The sequence below is a fragment of the Talpa occidentalis genome, unplaced genomic scaffold, assembly GCF_014898055.3.
Source record: "Talpa occidentalis isolate TD23 unplaced genomic scaffold, MPIMG_talOcc4v2.1 talOcc4.3, whole genome shotgun sequence".
In the NCBI taxonomy this organism is placed as follows: Eukaryota; Metazoa; Chordata; class Mammalia; order Eulipotyphla; family Talpidae; genus Talpa; species Talpa occidentalis.
Window position 1 is genome coordinate 37,454,404 of NW_023603184.1, and position 24,603 is coordinate 37,479,006.

Consider the following 24,603-nt stretch of genomic DNA (forward strand, 5'->3'; position numbering starts at 1 on the left):
AATAAATCTTAAAAAAAAAACTTAGTTATATTTGTTAGATAAGTACAAATGTACTTAGAACACAGAGTGTGCATGCAATTATATCACCCCTCTGGAATTTGTTAATCACAGCTGAGTGAGGAGAAACAGGTTGCAGAATATCAACTTAAGTGGTTATTTGAGAGATTTTGTTAATTTATTCTTACATCACAACTAGATACCCTCTCAGGTTATTTTAAGACTTTGTATTATTGCTTGATTTTTGTTTTTCTTCCTTAGTAGTTAAGCACTGGAACCTAACGTGGACATTATGTGAAGCTCTATGGGGGCACCTGAAGGAGCTTGACAGCCAGTTGGATGAGCCCAGTGAATATATTCAGATTCTGGAGCGAAGAAGAGCTTTCTCTCGCTGGCTATCCCATACTGCTGCACCTCAAATTGAGGAGGAAGTCTCCATAACCCGAAAAGACAACCCTGTGGAAGCGGTCTTCAGTTACCTCTCGGGCAAGAGGATCAGTGAGGCCTGCTCTCTGGCCCAGCAGTCAGGTAGGGCATTTGTTCCTTCTCAGCACCCTTCCTGCCTACTTTCAACTCACTGTCTATACACCTTAATTGTTGATTTGCCTTTGTCTTCTAACCTGAGTATTGCCCAGGAAGATTGCTGGTTCTCTCAGAATAGGGACTGTGTCTTCTACTTTTCTCTTTAGACCCTTATACAGTAAATAACATGTGTAGCCTTACACACTAAATTTAATTCTTTATATTACATACACATTTGTAGTCAAACTGGAAAATGCTGATAAATAAAAAGCAATAAATCCAAGTCACCTAAATCCCTTATACTATATATTCACTATAAACATTTCAGTGTGCAGTTTGTACTTAAACTGTTTTAATATATGAAGTATATACAAATATGTGCACAAAGCAAGTATATGCATGTAAATTTTCAAAGATGAAATCCTGATATGTGTTCTGTTTTTTCGTGTACTACAAGTGTCCTATATAAATAGATATACTAGTCAAGTGCCTCTTGGTATTTTATATATAAATGTGCCATGTTACCAAATTCCTTGACACTTAAGTTTTAATTTGTTTAACTACTACTTGAACTTCTACTTTGCACTAATAAACTTATTCAAACAAATACATAGAATTTCTGGGTTGAGATATTTACTTGGCTTTCTATTTGAGAATCTCCCATACATATTTGTTCATTTTTAGTTCTCTTTCCACTAATGAGAGGCATTCAGCAAGTATTGAATGACTATCTAGACACAAATGACTCTCTAGATAAAAATCTATAAAAATAAAGGATGATATAGTTCAAGCTAATTTGCATAATTAGATTAACTCTTGTTTATTAGAGCTTAATTTATTTGAAGCCAACATCAACTGGATTTCTTTTTGGAAGACTTGCCCAATTTTGGGATTATATGGAACAAATGACAGGAAAAACTGTAATTAGTAACCTAAATGACCAATAGTCTCTGCATATTTAACTCAGTACCCTTCGTGGTCTTCATACATTTGTATAGTACAAACTTGTCTTCAGGATTGACTTTCTATAAAGTTAGAGATTACAAATCATTAGAAGGATATGTTATTCTTACCAACACATAGTGGGAGAAGATCTTGTGGAGTGCCAGAGTCCGGTCCTTAGATTTAATTCATTCACAAGTCTGTTAGCAAGGTGCTACCTTTCAGGTTACTAAAATCTTCTTCAGCAACCCTACTTTCAATAATTCATAGGACAACTGGACAGAAAATGAAGATTGTCGAATGTTAGCTGATATCTACCCAGCAATAAAAATGATCTCAAATCAATAACCTAAGCTTCTATCTTAAGAAATTAGCAAAAGAAGAGCAAACTGAAACCAAAGTTAGAAGGGAGGAAGTTAAAATAAAGCCTACAAACCAGTAAGCTTTATCTATTAATAAATAAAATTTATTAAAGAATACAAATCAGTGAAAACAAAAACATAAAAATAATAGAGAAATCAATGAAACCAAAATTCTTTGAAAAGATAAGAAAGTTTATAAACCTTTATTAGATTGGGCCTCCCCGGTGGCGCAGTGGTTGAGCGCTAGGTTGCGAAGCTGCCCGCACCCTCTGCAGCACTGGTTCGATCCCCGGCTGCTCCCCGGCCACCGGAGGAGGGTCCCACATGGCGCACAGACCTCTCCTGCCGCCCGCTGCTCCCCTCAGCAGTGTACTTCGGTCCCTCTGCCTGCTCTGCTCCCTGCTCTGGCTCTGGTGAATTCTCTCACCCTCCCGCGCTTCTGACTGTACCCAGTGCTTGTATAAATAAATAAATCTTTAAAATAAATAAATAAATAAATAAACCTTTATTAGATTGACTGGGGAAAAAAAAGGATGTAACTTGCCAAAAATAGAAATAAAAAGAGCAAACATTGCTACAACCCCACAGAAAAGGGAACACTATGGGAAATTCTGTGTCAGCAATTTTTTTTTCCCCCCAAAGATGTATTTATTTATAGAAGAGCTGGGGTACAGGCCAGAGATGCGGGAGGTGAGAGGACCCACCAGAGACAGAGTGGGGAACAGAACAGGCAGAATGACTGAAATACACTGCTGAGTGGAGCAGTGGGCAAGACAAAAGAGGTCTGATTCTCCATGTGGGTTTCTCTCTAGCCAGCTGGGATAGAACTTGTGCTGCAGAGGCTGCAGATTGCTTCACAGTGTGGTGTTTAACCCCTTGTGCCACCAGGGAAGCCCTGTGCCAGCAATTTAACAACCTAGATAAAATCAGCAGATTCCTAGGAAGATATAAATTTACATTTATATAGATTAGCAGACTAAAGAAAAACTGGAAACTCTAAATAGGTCTACAATAAGTAAAGTAGTTGAAATGGTAATTTTTTTTAAAGATTTATTTATTTACGCATGCAAGAACCGGGGTACAGGCCAGATGTGCAGGAGGGTGAGAGGATTCACTGGAGACAGAGGCTTCGGATTGCTTCATAGTGCAGTGCTTAACCCCTTGGGCCACCAGGGAGGCCCCCCCTTTAGGTTTAGTTTACCAATTCCTTGTGTCATTAAATAGGTTGGTATATCTGGTTGGGTATGTTCTCAATTACATCATAATAGTTTTTCAAAACTGCAAACTTGAATCCCATGATATTTTCCTCCAAGGTACAGATAAAGTACCTTGTCTAGGGTAATAGTAGACCTGTCATTGAACTCTGTGTACTGTACAGTGTATTTACCATTTAGATTAAACTATTGTGAAGATTTTCTACCCAAACAGAAAATGGTAAGTTCTTGATTACTGTTTTGGCACTACTGCAGAGATAAGATAATAAATAAGATAAAATAGGGCCTCCCCGGTGGCGCAGCGGTTGAGCGCTGGGTTGCGAAGCTGCCCGCGGCCTCTGCGGCGCCGGTTCGATCCCCGGCTGCTTCCCGGCCACCGGCGGAGGATCCCACATGGCGCGCAGACCTCTCCTGCCGCCCGCTGCTCCCCTCAGCGGTGTACTTCGGTCCTTCTGCCTGCTCTGCTCCCCGCTCTGGCTCTGGTGAGTTCTCTCACCCTCCCGCGCTTCTGACTGTACCCAGTGCATGTATAGACAAAACAAACAAACAAACAAAATAAATAAATAAATAAAACATGCCTCTATTAAAAAAAAAAAAATAAAAAAAATAAAAAGATTTCAAAAACTGTTTCTTAAAAAAAAAAATAAATAAATAAATAAATAAATAAGATAAAATAATGCCCCCAAATGTTTTCCCAAGCCTAAATCCTTAGTAATCACTAGAAAACTTCTGTTTCTCTTGTAGGTGACCATCGTCTGGCCCTTCTTTTATCCCAGTTGGTGGGTAGCCAGTCTGTCCGTGAGCTGCTTACCATGCAGCTGGTGGATTGGCATCAGCTCCAGGCTGACTGTTTTATCCAGGATGAGAGATTGCGCATCTATGCCCTATTGGCTGGAAAACCGGTACTTTACTCTTTTTAAATTGAGTTGTTTGTTTTCTTATTTTACTGAGTTTTGTGAATTGTTTATATGTGTTCTGGATACAAGTCTTTAATTATATATATGAATTGCAAATATCTTTTCTCAATCTGTGGCTTGTCTTTTAATTCTTAGTTTTAGTATGTTTGAGTATGTTTGGTACTCATAACTAAGCAACTTTTTTTTATTTTTAATGAAAATAAATTTAATTAAAAAACTAGCATGTTCAATTTAAAAAATGAGTTCTATAGAAACTAAAATTTTAAAATTCATATCCCATGTCATAGTTATAACTATAATTTCTAATATGATAAAAATAATTTATTGTTTCTACTTCCATATTTTAAGTCTCCATTTCCCCTTTCTCATTCCTAACTTTTTTTTTCAATAGCAGTAACAGTGCATTATAACATGCTTAGTGTTCATTGTTGAGGGTCAACATATATTTATACTACATTAAGTTCTCTGCTAAAAGTACAAATTTTATCCTTCACCATAACATTGTTCCCTTTTTCCTCAATTTACCTACACTCTTCCCCATTCCTCTAGTTGGTCTTAAAGTTTATTTTTGTTTTATTCAGCTCATTTCTTTGTGTTTGTCATTTTATTAAAGTCAGTTTCTAAAAATAAAATAGCTGGTCAGAATTTATATACACCTATATGCTGATAACCGTTGGCAGCTTACTGCTCTGCTCAGTGATTCTCAGAGCACTCATTGTCTAAATCTACCCTCTTACCTGTCACAAAGGTACTATGTATTTTATATTTAGACCTTTAATACTGCCTTCTAGATCACTTAAAATACTACTTGCATAAGTGAATAATTTTCAGACCTGGGAGTAATAAGTAACATGTAGCTGTGATGTTGATTTTGTCTTCTGCAGGTGTGGCAGCTCTCAGAAAAGAAACAAATCAATGTGTGTTCTCAGTTAGATTGGAAACGCTCCCTAGCTATCCATCTTTGGTATTTGCTTCCACCAACAGCTTCCATTTCCAGGGCACTCAGCATGTATGAAGAAGCATTCCAGGTATTTGTATCTAATCAAGCTAAGGAAGAGTCCTTGTGGGAGTTATTTGAAGTATCATACAATTGAAACAGACCCAAGAAGTCTGATGGGAGACTTTCTTTTCTCCTGTCTTTAGACAGGGCTACTCTAAAACCTTTTCAAGTATTTGTTTCTATTTTATTTAATATGTTTCCATAATCGACTCTTACTGCTGTTTTCCTGCCTCCAATATCAGAGAATTTTTCTTTATTCCATATTTTCTCTTACTCCTTTGAGATTTCCCTGAGATCTGACGTGAATGCAAATTTCTTGTCAGTGTTAAGGTTAAAAGATTGTTTTTAAATGCCAGCTTCTCTTCAGTTATTTTCTTACTGTCTTTATTATCTTCGATGTAATTTGTCAGAATTATTTGTCAAGAAAAAGAGAACACTAAATAAACTAAGTGTAATAAGAATTGTGGCAAAAAAAGGAATGGAGTATTAGTGAGAGCTATGTGATGTCTTTCCCAGTCCACTGAAGACAGGAGGAATGTCACTGATCACAATAAGTTTAAAATCCTTCTAGGGTGTTGCTTCATTCTTAACACACATCTAAGTAATGAGATATTATAGCATCTAATGAAACACTAGCAACTGATAATATTGTTTTATCAAATTCTTCCCTTCAGAATACCTCTGAGGGTGATAGATATGCCTGCTCCCCACTTCCTTCCTACCTGGAGGGCTCTGGCTGTCTTATAGAGGAGGAACAAGACTCAAGGAGACCACTTCAAGATGTGTGCTTTCACCTTCTAAAACTCTACAGTGACAGGTAATCAGAGTCATGTATTGTAATAACCCCTAGGCCACCAGGGAGGCCCTATGAAGGATTTTAAGTGAGGACTTAATGTGCTGAGTGACTGTCTGTTGCTGTATATTAGTTTTGCTATTCTAGATTTTTATATATACAAGAGCTGGGGCACAGGCTAGAGGTATGGGTGTGAGAGGATTCACCAGAGAAAGAGTGGGGAACAGAACAGGCAGATTGACTGAAGTACACTGCTGAGGGGAGCAGTGCGAGACTCAGAAGAGGTCTGCTGTGCCATGTGGGTTGCTCCCTGGCCAGCTGGGGGATCGAAGTCATGCTGCAGAGGCTGCGGACAGCTTCATTGGTTGTGTCTTAACTGCTTGCACCACCAGGAGGCCCTCTAGATTTTTATATAATAGAGATTGTCCTGGGCCTCCCCGGTGGCGCAGTGGTTGAGCGCTGGGTTGCGAAGCTGCCCGTGGCCTCTGCAGCGCTGGTTCGATCCCCGGCTGCTCCCCGGCCACCGGAGGAGGGTCCCACAAGGCGCGCAGACCTCTCCTGCCGCCCACTGCTCCCCTCAGCAGTGTACTTCGGTCCTTCTGCCTGCTCTGCTCCCCGCTCTGGCTCTGGTGAATTTGCTCACCCTCCCGCGCTTCTGACTGTACCCAGTGCCTGTATAAACAAAACAAACAAACAAATAAATAAATAAAACATGCCTCTATTAAAAAAAAAAAAAATAGAGATTGTCCTATATGTAATCTTTTGTGTCTGGCTTTTTCACTCATCATAACTTTTAGATTTAGCCATGTATATCAAAAGGAGGGTTTTTTTGTTTTGTTTTTCTATAATTTATTCATTTGTTGATAGATTTTCTTATTTCAAGCTTTATGACTAAAGCTGCTATGAATGTTTTCAGAAATGTTAGTATCATTTTATATTTTCACTAAGATTGCTAGTTGCTCCATATCTTTTCCAAAATTTGGTATCAGGTTTTTAAAATTTGACCATTCTAGTAGTCGTATAGTGTTATCTCACTGTGTCTGTGTGTTTAATAAACAATATAAAGTGATTTATTTATCTTATAATAATACAGTGACATGTTATTATCAGATCTAATCATTTGGTCGAAACTGTCTCAGAACTGTCTTTTTACAATCAGAAATATTGAGGAGTTTCTATAGTAACAATAGCTCACATATCAGTTAAGCTCTTCACATAACTTTCTTTTAAGTATAGGGTACTTAATTATAGAATAATATAGTTTTTATTGTGATTTAAAGTATACATAACTAAAATTGTATTTTAATTTGTATTTCCCATATGCCTAATGTTGACCATTTCCCCCCGCTGTTCTTATTTACCATCTATATATCTTCCTTGCTAAAATGTCTGTTCAAATCTTTTGCCCTTTTTTTAATGGGCTTGTCTTATTGTATTGTCATAGTTCTTAATATTTTCTGGATATTAATCCTTTATTATAAATGTACTTTTATAATTACTTTCTCACTGTGTAAAAAGTTTCTGAGCTACAAATCAATTTCTTTGATAAGGACTGTTGAAGTTTTCTATTCTTCAATCAATTTTGATGATTTGTTTCTTCTAAAGACTTCATTTCACCAAGGTCACCAAATTTATTAGCATAAAGTTATAGCATGTCTTTTTAAATATCTTTTTATACTTTGCAAGTGTCTGTAGGATCTGTAATTATGTCTCTGCCTTCCCAATATTGGTAATTTGTGTCTTTGCTTTCCTTGATTACTCAGTCTACCTCTAGCTTTTAGTTTCATTGGTTCTCTCTGTTACTCATCCAGCTCAAAATGAATTGTAAACCAATTTGTAAGTTGGAGTTAACAAAATTAAAATTACTGCTCATTAAACAAACCTTACAAGAATGAAAAGACAAGCTACAGATTGAGAAAAGACATTTGCAGTTGATATATATGGTGAAATACATACAAAGAATATATAAAGAATTATTAAAATTCAGTAATAAGAGAACAACCCAATTTAAAAATTGAGCGAAAATATTTAAACAGATACTCCACCAAAGACTTGTATGTCAAACAAACACATGAAAAGATACAGCAGGGAAATGCAAATTAAAACCATCATGGGATACCACTACCCACCTATTAGAAAGACTAAAAGTTTAAAAGACCTGTTGTACCAAGAGTTGTCATGGATGTAAAGCAACTGGAATTCTCATACACTGCTGGTGAAAAGTGTAAAATGGTAATTGGCACTTTGGAAAATAGTTTGCAACTTATAGTGTTAAACTTGTACCTATAGACATATAATCCAGCTATATATAATCCTAGACGTTTACCCATGAGGAATGAAAATATATATCTATATGCAAATATTGATAGCAACTTTATTTGTAATGGTCCAAAACTGGAAACAGCCCAAATTTCCATCAAACAAATGGTGGTATATCAACACAATTGAATACTACTTAGCAATAAAAAGGGAAGAAGTTTGTTTTGTTTTTGTTTTGTTTTTAGATTGATTTATTTATGCATATAAGAGCTGTGATACAGGCCAGAGATGCGGGGGGTGAGAGGATCCACCAGAGACAGAGTGGGGAACAGAACAGGCAGACTGACTGAAATACACTGCTGAGGGGATAAGCGGGTGAGACAGGAGAGGTCTGCCTTGCCATGTGGATTTCTCCCTGGCCAGCCGGGGATCAAACTCGTGCTGCAGAGGCTGTGAATTGATTCATAGTGCGGTGCTTAACCTCTTGCCACCACCAGGGAGACCCAAAAAGGGAAGAACTTTGAACACATCCAACAACTTAGTGAACCACAAAATAATTTTACTTAGTTTTGAAAGAGGTGAGACGAGAGTACCCAGAAAACATACCTGCTATATGATTCCAGTATATATAAAATTTTAGAAAATGCAAATTAATCTACAATGAGAGAAAGCAGTTGAGGTCAGTGGTTGCCTGAATGTGAAAAGAGAATACAGTGATATCTCAAGGTGCCAGAAATAGAGAAACCAAAGTCAGAATGAGTTAATCATGTTATCATAAAAGTAGAATTGGGGCCTCCGTGGTGGTGCAGTGGTTGCGCACTGGGCTGCGAAGCTCCCCTCAGCCTCTGCAGCATAGTTCGATCCCCAGCCGCCAGCGAGAGTCCCACATGGCGTGCAGACCTCTCCTGCCGCCCGCTGCTCCCCTCAGCAGTGTATTTCTTCAGTCTGCCTGTTCTGTTCCCTGCTCTGGCTCTGGTGAATTCTCTCACCCTCCCGTGCTTCTGACTATACCCAGTGCTTGTATAAATAATAAATAAATCTTTAAAAAAAAAAAAAGAAAGAATTGCTCTAACACCCTTATGTAAAATCCACACCGTCTCTTAAAAATAGTCTAGAACAATATAATAGCTGCTGCTATAATTTAAATATGATTTAAATTAATTAGATATATTTAAGTATAATTTAAATTAGTGGCTATTTGAAAATTAAATCAGATTTTATTAAAATTTTATTTACTCACACTAGCCATATTTCAAGTGTTTAACAGCCTCATGTAGCTCATGGCTTTCATATTGGTCCACAGTCATACATATTATACACACAAAGTTCAATTTGACAGCACTGGTCAGGAAAAACTCAGCCCATTACTCTGGGAGGTATTAGGAAGTTATAAAATATTTGGGATCTTAGATAAAAACTAACAGTTACTGGGCCTCCCCGGTGGCGCAGCGGTTGAGCGCTGGGTTGCGAAGCTGCCCGCGGCCTCTGCCGCGCCCGTTCGATCCCCGGCTGCTCCCCGGCCACAGGAGGAGGGTCCCACATGGCGCGCAGACCTCTCCTGCAACCCGCTGCTCCCCTCAGCAGTGTACTTCGGTCCTTCTGCCTGTTCTGCTCCCCGCTCTGGCTCTGGTGAATTCTCTCACCCTCCCGTGCTTCTGACTGTACCCAGTGCATGTATAAACAAAAACAAACAAATAAATAAATAAATAAAACATGCCTCTATAAAAAAAAAAAAAAGAAAAAAGAAAAGTTTAAAAAAAACTAACAGTTACTGATTGGCAGTTCACACCCCAGATCTTTAAAGCTTGCAGGTGTTGGATCTAGTTTATACTGTTCTTATAATCTTGGAATTGCAAGCTAAGTATTTGACAGACAAATTGGTCCCTGGGCATTTTCAAAATCCAAATTTCTGTATAAAGAATAATAACCACTGTAAAAGTTGAAAGAAATAACTATTGTGAAAACTAGTTAGCTGCTTAAATAAGAGGATTAGTAGCAACTTTAGATAGTAGAACAACTGAAAGATAATAAGGTAACTGTGTTTTAAATAGTAAAGAAAAATAATAGACACTATAATGACGATTTACTGGGAGGATAAAGACTCATTGGACCAGGATGTATACTATAGAGGCCCAAACAAATATCAGCAAACCTGTTAGATCACTCAGCCATTTTTTGTGTAGTACAATGGAATCCAAAGCTGATGCTGACCCACAGCAGGATATCGCTTAGATACTTGATTTGTGAGGTACCCACAACCTGGCCTGTTGTACTGGGAAATTTTTTTTTTCTTCCTGCTTCCTCTTACACACTTTTACGTTTTGGTAAGTGTACTTTCATTTTTTATCTGAATAAATTTGCCTCCCTCTGGACAGAAAGGTTTATATACATAGGAACCACTCAGTTTGAAGCTTCAAGTTTTCCTCCCTCTGTGAGGCCAATAATGTTTATGTAAAAATTATGGAACCCTATTCTGTGCCCATTTAGGAAAGTGTATGTGGTATTCCTGGTAAGATTTAAGTTTGCTGTGGCTACTGTAGGGCTCTTCCAAACTTGCAAACTGAAGAGTTAAGATCAGAAAGCTGCTAAGATCTCACTCCTTTCTTATGTTCCTCTTTCTGCTCCATCAACCCCACCTTTGGGACTTTGAAATGTAAAATTAAGGAGTTTCTTATCAGGAAAAGAAAAGAAACTTTTGGAAATTGAGCTAATGAAATTTTTTGGTTTTTTTTTTTATACAAGGCTTTTTTTTTTTTTTTTTTTTTTTTTTTTTTTTTTTTAAGATTTATTTATTTATACACGCACTGGGTATAGTCAGAAGCATGGGAGGGCGAGAGAATTCACCAGAGCTGGAGTGGGGAGCAGAACAGGCAGAAGGACCGAAGTACCCTGCTGAGGGGAGCAGTGGGCGCGACAGGAGAGGTCTGCGTGCCACGTGGGACCCTCACCCAGTGGCTAGGGATTGAACCGGCGTTGCAGAGGCTGCAGGCAGCTTCGCAGCCCAGCGCTCAACCACTGCGCCACTGGGGAGGCCCGAGATAATGAAATTCTTATGTCTTCACAAATATTGGTAATGAAAGGCTTTGGCCAAAGGAACAAACTGTAGAAACTGAGTAGACTGCCAAAACCGAAGTTTTTATTCTCTATTTTCTGTAAAACTATTGTTGTGTTATGCAGATACATAGGTGTATGTATTTATATGTGTATATGTATCTTATACCTGCCACATGAAATTTTTTTTTAAAGATTTATTTTTATCAAAAACTTGGGTGTAGGCCAGAGGTGAGAAGATTCACCAGAGACAGTGGGGAGCAGAACAGGCAGATTGACTGAAATACACTGCTGAGGGGAGCAGCGGGCAAGGCAGGAGAGGACTGCTGCGCCGTGTATGTTACCTCCCTGCTCAGGGATTGAATTTATACTGCAGTGGCTGGTGATAGCTTGCTAGCGCTGGGACTTTAACCCCTATGCCACCAGGGAGGCCTTGCCACATGAAAATTTTAAATAAAAGCTGTAATATCTTTGTATGTTTGTATGTCTTCCCATGTATATTATATATGGATGGTATTACCAAAATTCAATTGTAAATGGGTTTTATTTAATTTGCAAGCATTATGTAAATTATCTCTAAGACCTGAAAATAACAGAACTTAACCCAGATATTTTTCAAGTTAGCCTGGTCTTGAATAATTTTTTGATAAATAAAAGCTAGATTAGGGGCCTCCCTGCTGGTGCAGGGACTATGTCTCAGCCCTGTGAAGCTATCAGCAGCCACCGCAGCAGGAGTTCCATCCCCAGCAATGGAGCTAACCCACATGGCACAGCAAACCACCTGTCTCTCCCATTGCTCCCCTTAGCAGTGTATTTCAGTAGATCCACTTGTTCTGTTCCCCACTCTTTCTCTGGTGAATCCTCTTACCACCCCCGCACCTCTGGCCTGCACCCCCGTTCTTATATGCATGAATAAATAAAATAAATCTTAAAAAAAAAAAGCACTATCAAGATATTGCCAGCCACTGTGGCATGACGTCGTTCCCCAGCCAGCGAGCTAACCCACATGGTGCAGCAGACCTCTCCTGTCTCATCTTCTGCTCCCCACTCTATTTCTGGTGAATCCTCTCAGCCCTCGCACCTGTGGCCTACACCCCAGTTCTTATATGCATAAGTAAAAATAAATCTTTTTTAAAGGGGGACGAGCTTAAAATTTGGTGTTTTGATTTAAAACAAATCTATCTTTAGAATTATAATACCAAGTATATATACTTTCTCAGCCTGTGGAAAGTATGGTAAAAATACTTTCTATTTGTGACTAACATTATGAGTCAACAGAAGGGAAATATGTCTCTGGGATTTTGGCCCTGCTTTGGGAAAAAATTAAGATCTACCTCCATAGAGCAACAGCTCCTGGCAGTGTACTTAGAGTATCTATACATCAGCCAAAGGGCTAAACTTAGGATGGTTTGACTGACAATTACTCAAGAGCCCTGGATATTAATGCTTTATGCTGATAGATGAACTATTAAAGAAACTTAAATTGTGGGGGCTTCCCTGGTGGCACAAGGGGTTAAACACCGCACTGTGAAGCAATCCGCAGCCTATGCAGCACAAGTTCGTTCCCTGACCGGCCAGGGAGCAACCCACATGGCGCAGCAGACCTCTCCTGACTCGCCCGCTGCTCCCCTCAGCAGTACTTGGGTCAATCTACCTGTTTTGTTCCCCACTCTGTCTCTGGTGAATCCTCTCACCCCTACACACACACCTCTGGCCTGTACCCCAGCTCTTATATACATAAATAAATAAATCTTTTTTAAAAAACTGCTTAAATTTTGGGAAATTGGGCTTCCCCGGTGGCGCAGCGGTTGAGTGCTGGGTTGTGAAGTTGCCCGCAGCCTCTGCAGCGCCGGTTCGATCCCTGGCTGCTCCCCGGCCACCGGAGGAGAGTCCCACATGACGCGCAGACTTCTCCTGCCGCCTGCTGCTCCCCTCAGCAGTGTGCTTCGGTCCTTCTGCCTGCTCTGCTCCCTGCTCTGGCTCTGGTGAATTCTCTCACCCTCCCATGCTTCTGACTGTACCCAGTGCGTGTATAAATAAATAAATCTTTAAAAAAAATTTTTTTGGGAAATTGTGCATAGTACAAATGAAGAGAAGGTGCCTTCCTTGTTTATTAGTAGGTGCGATCTGGATGAACCTAGAAGTGTATTTATATAATTGTCTAAGAGGGAGAGTTAGGAGGTCTGTAATGCTTCTGCTGCCTGGTATCTGCCTTTATTGTCTGCAGAACCATAATAATTGATCTATTCAGCACAGATGGTCTGCCTGATAAATATGATAACACTCAGTATTTTCTTCTTTGCAGACATTATGACCTCAACCAGTTGCTGGAACCCCGAAGCATAACAGCAGATCCTTTGGACTACCGCTTAAGTTGGCACTTGTGGGAGGTGCTTCGGGCTCTTAACTACACCCACCTCTCAGAGCAGTATGAGGGTGTGCTGCAGGCCAGTTATGCTGGCCAACTGGAAAGTGAGGGACTCTGGGAATGGGCCATCTTTGTCCTCCTGCATATTGACAACTCAAGGTGAGTGAGAAGCCATTGAACCCACTATGTGTGTCTAATACTACAAATCAGTGCCAAAGGAATTAGTCTGTTAGGGTTTAGTTCAGCAAGTGAGTGTGGTTTTAGAATGTATTCTGGGTATAACCTTGTAATAAGTCATAAGATAGTTCAACCTGCAGATAGTTCAACCTCCCTAGTGTTTGTCTAGTCATGTGAACAAGTTAGAAATAAGGTTGCCTTTGATTAAGTGCCATTTTATGCTATTTATCATAAGGCCTCTCCATAGGCTGAGAAGGGAAAAGAGATGTTTGTGAACTGCAATGATTAGGGGCAAACTTTCAGGAAATAAGATTCAAACAATCTATAAGGTAGAAATAGGAAATAAGTGGAAAGGGAAGGTTATATACTTGGGTGGAGCAATCCCATTAATTTAGGTGCACAGATTCACTTAACTGTGGCAGAAATATTACTCAATATACATTGAGCGGCCTCAATGTATCCAGGAAGTGATATTATGGATTGGCAAGGAGGACCCCTGCTTTTTCTCTCTCTTGTTGACTTTCTCCCTCTCTGTCTTTCAATCATTCCTACACCTCAAGTTTGATAGCACTGTATTTACCAATACAACCTTGCTTAGATTATATAATGTTTTGGTTCCTTGTCCTGAAAGATCCCTTTTCTTCATGGTGCAAATGAGATAAAGTTGGAGGTGTTTTTGTTAAAGGCAGTGCATGGCATTACAATAATAATCAAAAATGTTTATATAGTACTTTTATATATAGTGCTTTTAGATATGTTTATATTCTTATTGTAGGTACTTTACATATATTAACTCATTTAATACTAATAATGAACAGATGAGATACTTATTGTCATCTGTTTTACAGATGAGCAGTCCAAGGCACAGAGAGATTAAGCTTAAGTAACTTGCTTAAAATTACAATTAGTAAATTGCAGAGTGAGGACTTTCATCACAAGACACTCAGAGTCTACACTCTTACTCACTGTGCTACGCTATCTGTCATGTTGTATGTTATGGAAAGAAGCTGAGTTTTGTGACTAGAGCTACCTAAGTTCTGGATCCACCATAGAATCACGAAGACGTAGCATCAAACGGGTCACATACTCACTTTTGACTTTGGGTAATGATATTCTTCACGCCTTTTTTTTTATCTGTAAAATCATAATATTAATCCCTATTCAAAAGTGCTAGTTTAACGAACCGGCGCTGCAGAGGCTGCGGGCAGCCTCTCAGCCCAGTGCTCAACTGCTGCGCCACCAGGGGAAGCCCTCAAAATTGCTAGTTGAAAGGAGTAAAAGTATAAAACATCTAGCACAGCCTTCCTTTAAGGAATTTCTTCTTCCTTACAGTAAGCAAAAAGATCCGTGACTTTTCCTTTGAATTTATTTAAATGTACTCATGGGGAATTTCACATGGTAAAAGATTGACTAGTTGGACGACTGATGATTCAGAGTTGGCTGTGGGAAAGTGTATCTTCTTTCCTGGGGGAAAAAAATATTGAAAAGTAGACCACTGTGATGAGATTGGGAGTCGCTGAAACGCTGTGAGTTCAAAAAAGTATGGTAAGATGAGAATAGTTTTGATCTAAAATGAAAATGGCTGGTCTTTTGGCCCAGACAGAAAAGAAGTCTGCTCTTAGGCCTTGAGCTCAGAAAGAGTGAATTTAGCTTAAATCTAGAGATAGAAAGAAAATGAATTAGGATGATTGATAGCTTTGAGAGAAAAAAAGAGGTAGAACCTAGAAGAGACCTTACCTTTTAAAAAAATTACTTTGTTTCCTTGAATTGACCTTGTGAAAGAAAAAGTAAAGGGAGGTGGTTGGGAATAAGTCCTGCAGAGGACTTCTTCATGGAGTATAAATTTCTCCTATCCTAATCCTTGATCTCCTGATAACTAGAGAGGAAATGAAGTGGAGATCCTAGCTAGCAGAAGCCTAGTAGGCAACCTTCCCAAGAGAGTATTTGTTTTCAGACTTCTTTGACTCTGAAAATATATTGTGCTTACTTTCTGTTCTTTCATTGAAAAAGTAAATGCTGGGCCTCCCCGGTGGCGCAGCAGTTGAGCGCTGGGTTGTGAAGCTGCCTGCAGACTCTGCAGCGCCAGTTCGATCCCCGGCTGCTCCCCGGCCACCTGGGGAGGGTCCCACATGGCGCGCAGACCTCTCCTGCCGCCCGCTGCTCCCCTCAGCAGTGTACTTCGGTCCTCCTGCCTGCTCTGCTCCCCGCTCTGGCTCTGGTGAAATCAAATTCTCTCACCCTCCCACGCTTCTGACTATACCCAGTGCTTGTATAAATAAATAAACAAATTAATAAATAAATAAAAATCAATCTTAAAAAAAAAGAAAAAGTAAATGCTACTGTGATGGCTTTTGATAATTGATTGAAGTTTGAAGTGATCTACTAAGGATCAAGATTTGCAGGGGCCACTCTGAACTAGCCAAGGCAGCATTTTCTATCAAATGAGGATGAGATTTATTCCAACTTATATTTCTTCTTATAGCATGCGTGAGAAGGCTGTTCGAGAGCTGCTTACTCGACACTGCCAACTATTGGAAACCCCTGAATCTTGGGCTAAGGAGACTTTTCTGACCCAGAAGCTTTGTGTTCCTGCTGAGTGGATTCATGAGGCTAAAGCTGTGCGAGCACACATGGAATCTGACAAACACTTGGAGGCCCTCTATTTATTTAAAGCTGGGCACTGGAATCGCTGCCACAAACTCATCATCCGGCACTTAGCTTCTGGTGAGTGCTCAGACAGGGGCCTGTGTCTCTTGGAATTGCCTCCACTTTTTCTGATCTGAACGCCATTATGAGTCAGGCCAGAGGTGATGCTCAGAACAGGACATGACCAATTTGAATCAAATCACACTTTGTACAAACTGTATAGACCAGGAAAAGAAGGTGACCACCAAGTTATTGCTGTATAAAATCTACCTTCTCTTTACCCCACATCTTATCACTTAAATTTTCTTTATTGTTACCTTTGGGGGTTTTAGTTTTTTCTTTGTCAGGATTGCTTGGTGGTTCTCCTTGTTATTCAGGTCTCCTCTTAGATAATGATCTTCCTCAGGCAAGATCATAGGGTGTACATACCATTATTATTACTTTACCTTTTGATGGGCATATTCTTGATGTACTAATTATGTGGAGCTCTTTGTTTACTTATGAAACTTTATTCAACAACAGATATACCTGTTTGGGAAACTGAAGCTAGAAATTATTCACATTTTTCTTCAGAGAATTTCAAAATACGTACTTGGAATTCTCTTATTTCTCTGTCCTTCCTATCTTAGATTGCTGCCACATCCTCTTTGTACTTTTGGGAACCATATACTTGTACAGAGATAGTACTCAATGTTTTGTTTCTTCAGATGCCATCATTAATGAAAACTATGACTACCTGAAGGGATTTTTGGAAGACTTGGCTCCTCCAGAGCGCAGTGGCCTAATCCAGGACTGGGAAACATCTGGGCTTGTTTACTTGGACTATATTCGGGTCATTGAAATGCTCCACCATATACAGCAGGTACCTGAGTTCCTTAAACCACCCCATGGCTTTCCCTTGCCCTGTCCTCCCTGAAGTCACAGAGCAACCATTTTTTCAATTTATTGGCAGAGATAACACTGTCTGAGCAGGAGGGAAATTTTGATGAAGCTGATTTGATGTAGCATTTTGACAACTGTATCAATTTTTTGTATTGATTACCATGTAGTATGTGTAGTTGACATTTCTGAGGCTCATCCATAGTTAGTTTCCTCCCCTTGTCCAGCCCTAGTCTGAGTGAGAAGTTCAGGGGTAAGAGAGAACTACAGCAAGGTCAGAGATTTGGTAAGTATTATTTGATACTTTATTTGGCATGTTGTAAAATTGCAAATGTTATGGTTTTAGTTTCCATTAACATTTCTTGGGTCATTCTCCATAGCCATAAGATCGGTCTCCATTGTTTATAGTACAGAGACGAAAATCATAAATAGGTTCCAAGCACTTTAGAGACATTTACTTTTCACCCTTGCCTTCACTTCTCCCACTCTTACCTATATTCAGCTTGACAACCTGCTGTACTCAACACTAAATTAAAACAAACCTTTTAGGGGCCTCCCCGGTGGCGCAGCGGTTGAGCGCTGGGTTGCGAGGCTGCCCGCAGCCTCTGCGACGCCGGTTCGATCCCCGGCTGTTCCCCGGCCAACAGAGGAGGGTCCCACATGGCGCGCAGACCTCTCCTGCCGCCCGCTGCTCCCCTCAGCAGTGTACTTCGGTCCTTCTGCCTGCTCTGCTCCCTGCTCTGGCTCTGGTGAATTCTCTCACCCTCCCGCGCTTCTGACTATACCCAGTGCATGTATGAACAAAACAAACAAACAAACAAACAAATAAATAAATAAACATGCCTCTATAAAAAAAAAAAAAAAAACAAACCTTTTATTTCCCTGTTTAGCACACACATACTCATCCTTTAAGTTCCAGATTGCTGTAAGCTCTACTTTGCTCTTATTTTCCCCCAGAAAGAGTTAATTACACTTTGTTTTTACTCCAAAACCCTTGGTACATTTTTCTGCTCGTGTTCTTGACCATATTGTAGTTACACATCTCTTTTCGGGCTGCTATTAACTCCTTTGGGGGAGACTTTCTTTATCTTAAGGCTAAATAAAGCAATAGAATATAAAAATAAAAAGTCAAGTGCTAGAACCAGACCATTAATTTCAATTCATTGCTCCCTCCCTCATTAGCCCTGTGACCTTAAGCAAGTTAATTAACCAACCTGTCCTTGTCTCATCTGAAGGGGATAGCATCACAGATCACAGTAGATAATTAACAGAATTGTCACAAATACTAAACAAAATAATACACAATACTTTACATCAATAAATGCTTTACAATTGTTACATATTATCTCATCTAAGCTCCATCTACTTACACAGTGCCTGGCTTGTAAGATGTATAATTTAATAGTTACTGTTCTTTTGAGGTAGATTAAAAGCATCATTCCTAAATTATTACTAAAGAAACTTTTTTCTAATTGAAAATTAATTCATTTAGACCACCAAGTTATTGCTGTATAAAATCTACCTTCTCTTTACCCCACATCTTACCACTTAAATTTTCTTTGTTGTTACCTTTGGGGGTTTTAGTTTTTTCTTTGTCAGGATTGCTTGGAGCTCTCCTTGTTATTCAGGTCTCCTCTTAGATAATGATCTTCCTCAGGCAATCCTTTCCTGATTCCTCAATCTGAAGTAGCCATCCAGTTTCTTTCTTCAACATCACCCTGTTTGAATTATCTATATGGCTTGTGATTCTTCCACGTTTATTAATATCTGATAGTTTCCTTGTTTTCTGTAAATTTCATGAGCGAAGACCTTACCTTCTCTTGTTTACCACCTTTCACAGTTAAGGTAAAGATTAGGTTCAAGTGTGGGAAAAGGATAGTATTTGTACAGATAGAATGGTGTAAAGCCCACAAAATGGTTGATTCAGTGAGACATACGGAAAGGTTGAATAAATTTTTTGAAAAGGAGGTGATTGGAGACTGAGTAAGAGTTTGGCGGGTGGATAGGAGGAGGGGAGCAACCAAGAGTCATGTTTGAGACAAATGGGGGTTGCTGCTGGAAAGTTTTCAGAATGTAAGTAATAAATAAAATATAGATTTGCTCTTTCTATTAATCACTGGTTGTGGTGTGGTAAGAAAAGGGGTGTAGAAGAATGACACTGAAAATCAAACTCTTAAGATATTTCAAGTGAGAAGTAACAGTAACCTGAGCGAGGGGAATAACCCTGGAAAAGGGAGTGGAAGGTTGGATTATTATGCTAGAATAAAGATTTAGAAATCATTAGTATATCAGTCATAGTTGGAGCCATAGAAGTAGATAAAAACATAAGAAAAAAATACACAATGAATAGAGGGTACCTGGGCAATTTAGAAAGGACTGAACTTTGGGAGTCAAGAGACCTAAATGAAATGTTAGTTTGAGCTCCATCTCTTATAAACTGTTCTCTTAAAGAGTCATACCATCTCTCTGCACTCAGATTTATCTAGAGTTTTGCTACCATGTTAAAGCTTGTTAGTTCATGGTTCATGAATGGTGATCTCAAGACTTGCCAATCAAGGCTCTCTCTATATTTTTTTAAATATCTTGATCTTTTTTAATTTAAAAAAAAAAATTGGTGTTTTTCTATTTAAAACACCATTCATTGGGCCCCTTCCAACCTTGTTGCTACCTTCCACCCTCTTCCTCTCTGGTAACCTCAGTTCTGTTGCCACAGTTCACTGGTTTATTTTTATTTTGCTTTGTCTGTTCATCTGCTTCATTTCTTTATATTCTACATAAAGATGAAATCACCCAGTATTTGTCTTTCTCTTTTTGACTTTGCTTTGCATAAGCCCCAGTAGCTTCTTCCATTTTGCTACACGTGACAAAATTATGTTTTTTCAGTAGCTGAATAGTGGTATTTGATTGTGTTTATATATCACACAACCACCTATCAGTGGACACTTAGGTTGAACAATGCTGTCATAAACACTGCAGTGCATATAATCTCTAGAGTTAATAATTTTCTATTCTTGGATAGATACCTAGAAGTCGGAACTGATGAAAGGATTCACCACCACCCCCCCTCCAGTCCCAGTGCAGAGACCTTCTGGGCTCCTCCTAAGACATCTCTCTGCTTGGTGTTAGGCACTGGATTGGGGAAGCTTCTGGACCTACCAATTACAGGTCCTCTGGCTGCCTCCCATCTGGCCTCATTGGGGACCCTAGCCTTGCCAACTGCCTAGGCTAGGGTTTCTGTCTCATGGTCTAGCCCACAGGCCTTCCCTTGCATACTCAGTATATTACTTTCCTGTTTTCTATCACCGCTAGGGTTGTGCCTTGTCCTTAGTGACTAGGTTGGATGGTGGTAACATGGCACTGCTAACTAGCTTCTTACATTTTCCCCTCCCTCTACTATTGTTTCAGATTTTTGTATAGTCAGTGGGTAGGATTGGGGTAATGGGTCTCCTTTTGACCTAGCTGATTACTCTCTTTGTAGGTGGATTGTTCAGGTTATGAGTTGGAACAGTTACACACCAAAGTAACCTCACTGTGCAACCGGATAGAGCAGATCCAGTGTTATAATGCCAAGGATCGCCTGGCTCAGTCAGGTAAGCCTCTAGCTTCTGGCTTCCCACCTGCTTGCTTCATTTCTTATGTTTATTACATCCCTACCCCCAAGCCCAGCCTTCTAATTTACCACCTGTCCTTGGTGCTCATTCCTATTTTTTTCTCCAGACATGGCCAAACGTGTAGCTAATCTGCTGCGGGTAGTACTGAGTCTTCAGCATGCCCCTGATGCAACCTCTGATTCAGCACCAGACCCTCAACGAGTCCCTTTGCGCCTGTTGGTTCCCCACATTGGCCGGCTCCCCATGCCTGAGGACTACGCCTTGGAGGAACTGCGCAGCCTCACACAGTCCTACCTGCGAGAACTGACTGTCGGGAGCCAGTGAGGCCCTGGCTCTTCCCACCACACTCACCTGCTCATTCACACTCACCACAAAGAGGTCCCCTGCTTTGAGTTGTTTGGCACTATTTGCCATTCTCTGGGTTGGTTATGGAATCCACCCTCTTCCTGCTGCCTCAAGCAGCATTCTTCAGGTGTTCAGGGCTTTTCTTAATACAGAACATAGTATAAGGGCTTTTGGAACCCAAAAAGGGAGCTAAGTCTCTTTTTACCATCCTCACGACCATTTTCTTTTTTCTTTTAAAAAATGGTCAATAAAGCACCTTTGGCAGGATCCCTGCCAAAGAACCAGGGAATTCTTTTCCACCCTCAGTCATTCCGGATCTTGCGACCCTCCATAAAATCTGGTACCCTATGTCTACCCCAGCCCTTTTATACTAGGAATCTTTAGAAGGAGTGGAACCGGTAATGTGACACGTGTTGACCTAGGACTAACCTTCCTTAGCAGATAAACTATCCACAGAAGGAAGGAAAATCTGTCTTGAGTAAGCTGGTGAGTTAACTGAGTTTGAGTCAAGAGGGTTGGACTGGGTTAAGAAGCAGAACAGGGTCTTTCTGACTCAGTAAAGTAGAACTGAGTGCTCACCATGGAGGGATGGATCTTCAAGGTTAGTTTGTTCCTGCTTACAGTGTTCCGTGAACACCAAACCTTCCTCACTGCCATGTGCAGGAGCCCTGGGTCACATCTCACATTTCTGAGAAGCTCCCAGAATTCAGTTTGATCCCTGGTTTTTATCATCTTACTAAGCCTCCTGTTGCCTGAAGAGCTTGGGTAAAATATGACAGTTTTGGTAGACCTCCATTCTAGCCCAAAGCATTTCTTACCATCTGTGGTCCCAGATGGAAAAACAATCACTGAGGCAGTCAAGAAGCTGGACTTCAGGGGCAGGTAGGCAAGAGGGCCTTTGCTACACTGCTGCCAGCTGTGGGAGCCCCAGGTGATGGCTGAGACAGCTGGTGTTAGAACTGTCACAGACAACATGGCCTCCTGGGTCTTTATGCATGAAGATTATGTAAAGGTTTTTATTAAAAAGTATATATATATAAATAAATGATCTAGATTATTTTCCTCTTTTTCTGAAGCTACTTTCTTAAAAAAAAATAAAATGAAATGTTTATAGCATTCATGGTATTGGCTTTCCCTTTGTGTTTTGGGGCCTCTTCAAGGAGCTTTATAGTGGCTTTGTTTGATTTGCAGTCTAAATGGAGATACAGATCATGTGTTAAATAGAGTAATTTGGTGCTAAACTGGGATATAAACTAGGTCAAAAGCTAGATTTATAAGGGCAAGATTGGGGTGAGGGGGGGGGTTAAGGTTATTGATTCACCCTTACTGCGGTACATTATTTATGCACTTTCCTGTTAGGGGATTGGGGATACGGGGGTCTCACATTGCCCAATGGAATATATTTTGCATTCATGGCCTTCTTGGTCAATTCTTTTTTCCATCTCTTTAAATATATAAGTGTATTTCAGTTAGGATTAGGCCAGAGACTTCTGGGACATTGAGGAAAATAGAGCTGAGAAAGCTGAATAGGTCTGTCTCCTGACTGGGATTTCTCTTTTACTTGGGCCCCTGAGGACAAGGGTTACTCAACTGAGAATGAACATTCCATGTATAAATTTTTATGGGGACATGTTTTCATTTCTCTTAGGTATAAACCTAGGAGCAGAATTACTGGGTCAAATGGTAGTTTTTCACAAATCTCTTTTCCAAGGTAGTGGTCAGTACCATTTTACATTTCCACCAGCAATGAAAAGGGTCCTGATTTCTCCACATTCTCTTCAACATTTGGTATTGTTCACTGCTTTTATTATGGCCATTCTAGTGGGTATAAAATAGTATTAATTAATTAATTAATTATGATTTTAATTTGCATTTCCCTATTAACCAGTGACATTGAGCATCAGTCTTTGAGCTAACTGTCCACTTACATATTTTTTTTGGAAAATGTCTATTCAAATTCTTCACCCATTTAAAATTTAAGGGGGACTCCCTGATGGCGCGAGGGGTTAAGTTGGCACTATGAAGCAATCCATAGCTACTGCAGCACAAGTTCGATCCCCAGCCAGGGAGCTACCCACATGGCACGGCAGACCTCTCCCGTCTCGCCTGCTGCTCCCTTCATCAGTGTATTTTCAGTCAAACTGCCTGTTCTGCTCCCCACACTGTCTCTGGTGAATCTTCTCACCCCCCCACCTCTGGCCTGTACCCCAGTTCTTGTATGCATAAATAAATAAATCTTTAAAAAATTAAAATAAAAAAATAAAATTTAACACAAAATTTTGTAACATTTTTTAAATTGAAATATGTAACACGAATTTCACAATTTTGGAGTTTCTACTGTAGAATCTCCAGAATGTTCATTCTCAGTTGAGTAACCCTTGTCCTCAGGGGCCCCAGTAAAAGGGAAATCCCAGTCAGAAGACAGACCTAATTAGCTTTCTCAGCTCTATTTTCCTCAATGTCCCAGAAGTCTCTGGCTAATCTACTGTGTAATATGTGGACTTTTAGGTCTGTCTGCACTTTGCATAACGTTTTTTATTTTTTAAGATTTATTTATGGGGCCTCCCTGGTTTCACAAGGGGGTAAGCACCGCAGTATGAAGCAATCAGTAGCCTCTGCAGCATGAATTTGATCCCCGGCCAGCTAGGGAGCAACCCACATGGCGAAGCAGACCTCTGTCTCGCCCGCTGCTCCCCTCAGCAGTGTACTTCGGTCAGTCTGCCTGTTCTGTTCCCCACTCTGTCTCTGGTGAATGCTCTCACACCCCTGCACCTCTGGCCTGTAACCCAGTTCTTGTATGCATAAATAAATAAATCTAAAAATAAAGGCAACTATACTATTTCAAAGGAAAGATAAACCAACAGCAATTGTTCCTGAGAAAGCCCTGATGGCAGAGACTAAAACAACCATTTTAATGATGTTCCAAGAAATAAAGGAAGATGTGGGAAGTTTATTTTTATTTTTTATTTTATTTTTTATTTTATGTTTTTCATATCATTTTTCATTTTTGCACAATGTATACATTTTCATCTTGGTTATAGTCCCTATACAAATTCCACCCCCCCTTGTTTTGATCCTACTCCTTTCTTCCCCACCCCCGTAGTGTGTCTCTGACTTATAGTTGCTTTTTTATTTTGATTTTTACTTTATTATAATTTAGTCTTTTTCCTTGTCCCTTATTTAGGTTTTCTAAATTCCTGTGATGAGTGAGCCCATCCGGTATTTTTCTTTTTCTTTCTGGCTTATTTTGCTGAGCATGATCCCTTCCAACTCCATCCATGTTGCTGCAAATTGCATGAGTTTATCTTTTGATTGCTGAGTAATATTCCATTGTGTATATGTACACGTCTTCTTGATCCAGTCATCTAGTTTTGGCATTTGGGTTGTTTCCATAGCTTAGCTATTGTAAATAGTGCTGCTATAAACATAGGGGTGCAGGTGCCCTTTTCAATTAATGTGCCCTTTTCAATTAATCCTTTGGGTAAATACCTAGGAGAGGAATTGCTGGATCATATGGAAG

General features: G+C 39.8%; 1 protein-coding gene across 7 annotated transcripts in view; it reads left to right on the top strand.

Moving 5' to 3' along the window:
* The window catches only part of NUP98 (nucleoporin 98 and 96 precursor), a 108,222-nt gene extending 86,868 nt beyond the window's left edge, over positions 1 to 21,354 (top strand). For 6 of the 7 annotated variants that reach the window (XM_037522856.1, XM_037522858.1, XM_037522861.1 and 3 more), the window contains 9 exons: positions 259 to 525; positions 3,782 to 3,939; positions 4,839 to 4,982; positions 5,629 to 5,771; positions 13,363 to 13,584; positions 16,085 to 16,326; positions 16,956 to 17,110; positions 20,606 to 20,717; positions 20,845 to 21,354. In XM_037522856.1, coding sequence (XP_037378753.1) covers positions 259 to 525; positions 3,782 to 3,939; positions 4,839 to 4,982; positions 5,629 to 5,771; positions 13,363 to 13,584; positions 16,085 to 16,326; positions 16,956 to 17,110; positions 20,606 to 20,717; positions 20,845 to 21,062 — 1,661 coding nt within the window. In that variant the 3' untranslated portion in view covers positions 21,063 to 21,354. The remainder of the gene's footprint in view (positions 1 to 258; positions 526 to 3,781; positions 3,940 to 4,838; positions 4,983 to 5,628; positions 5,772 to 13,362; positions 13,585 to 16,084; positions 16,327 to 16,955; positions 17,111 to 20,605; positions 20,718 to 20,844) is intronic. The other variant, XM_054699494.1, reaches the window with a different exon arrangement.
* Positions 21,355 to 24,603: the final 3,249 nt, after the last annotated feature.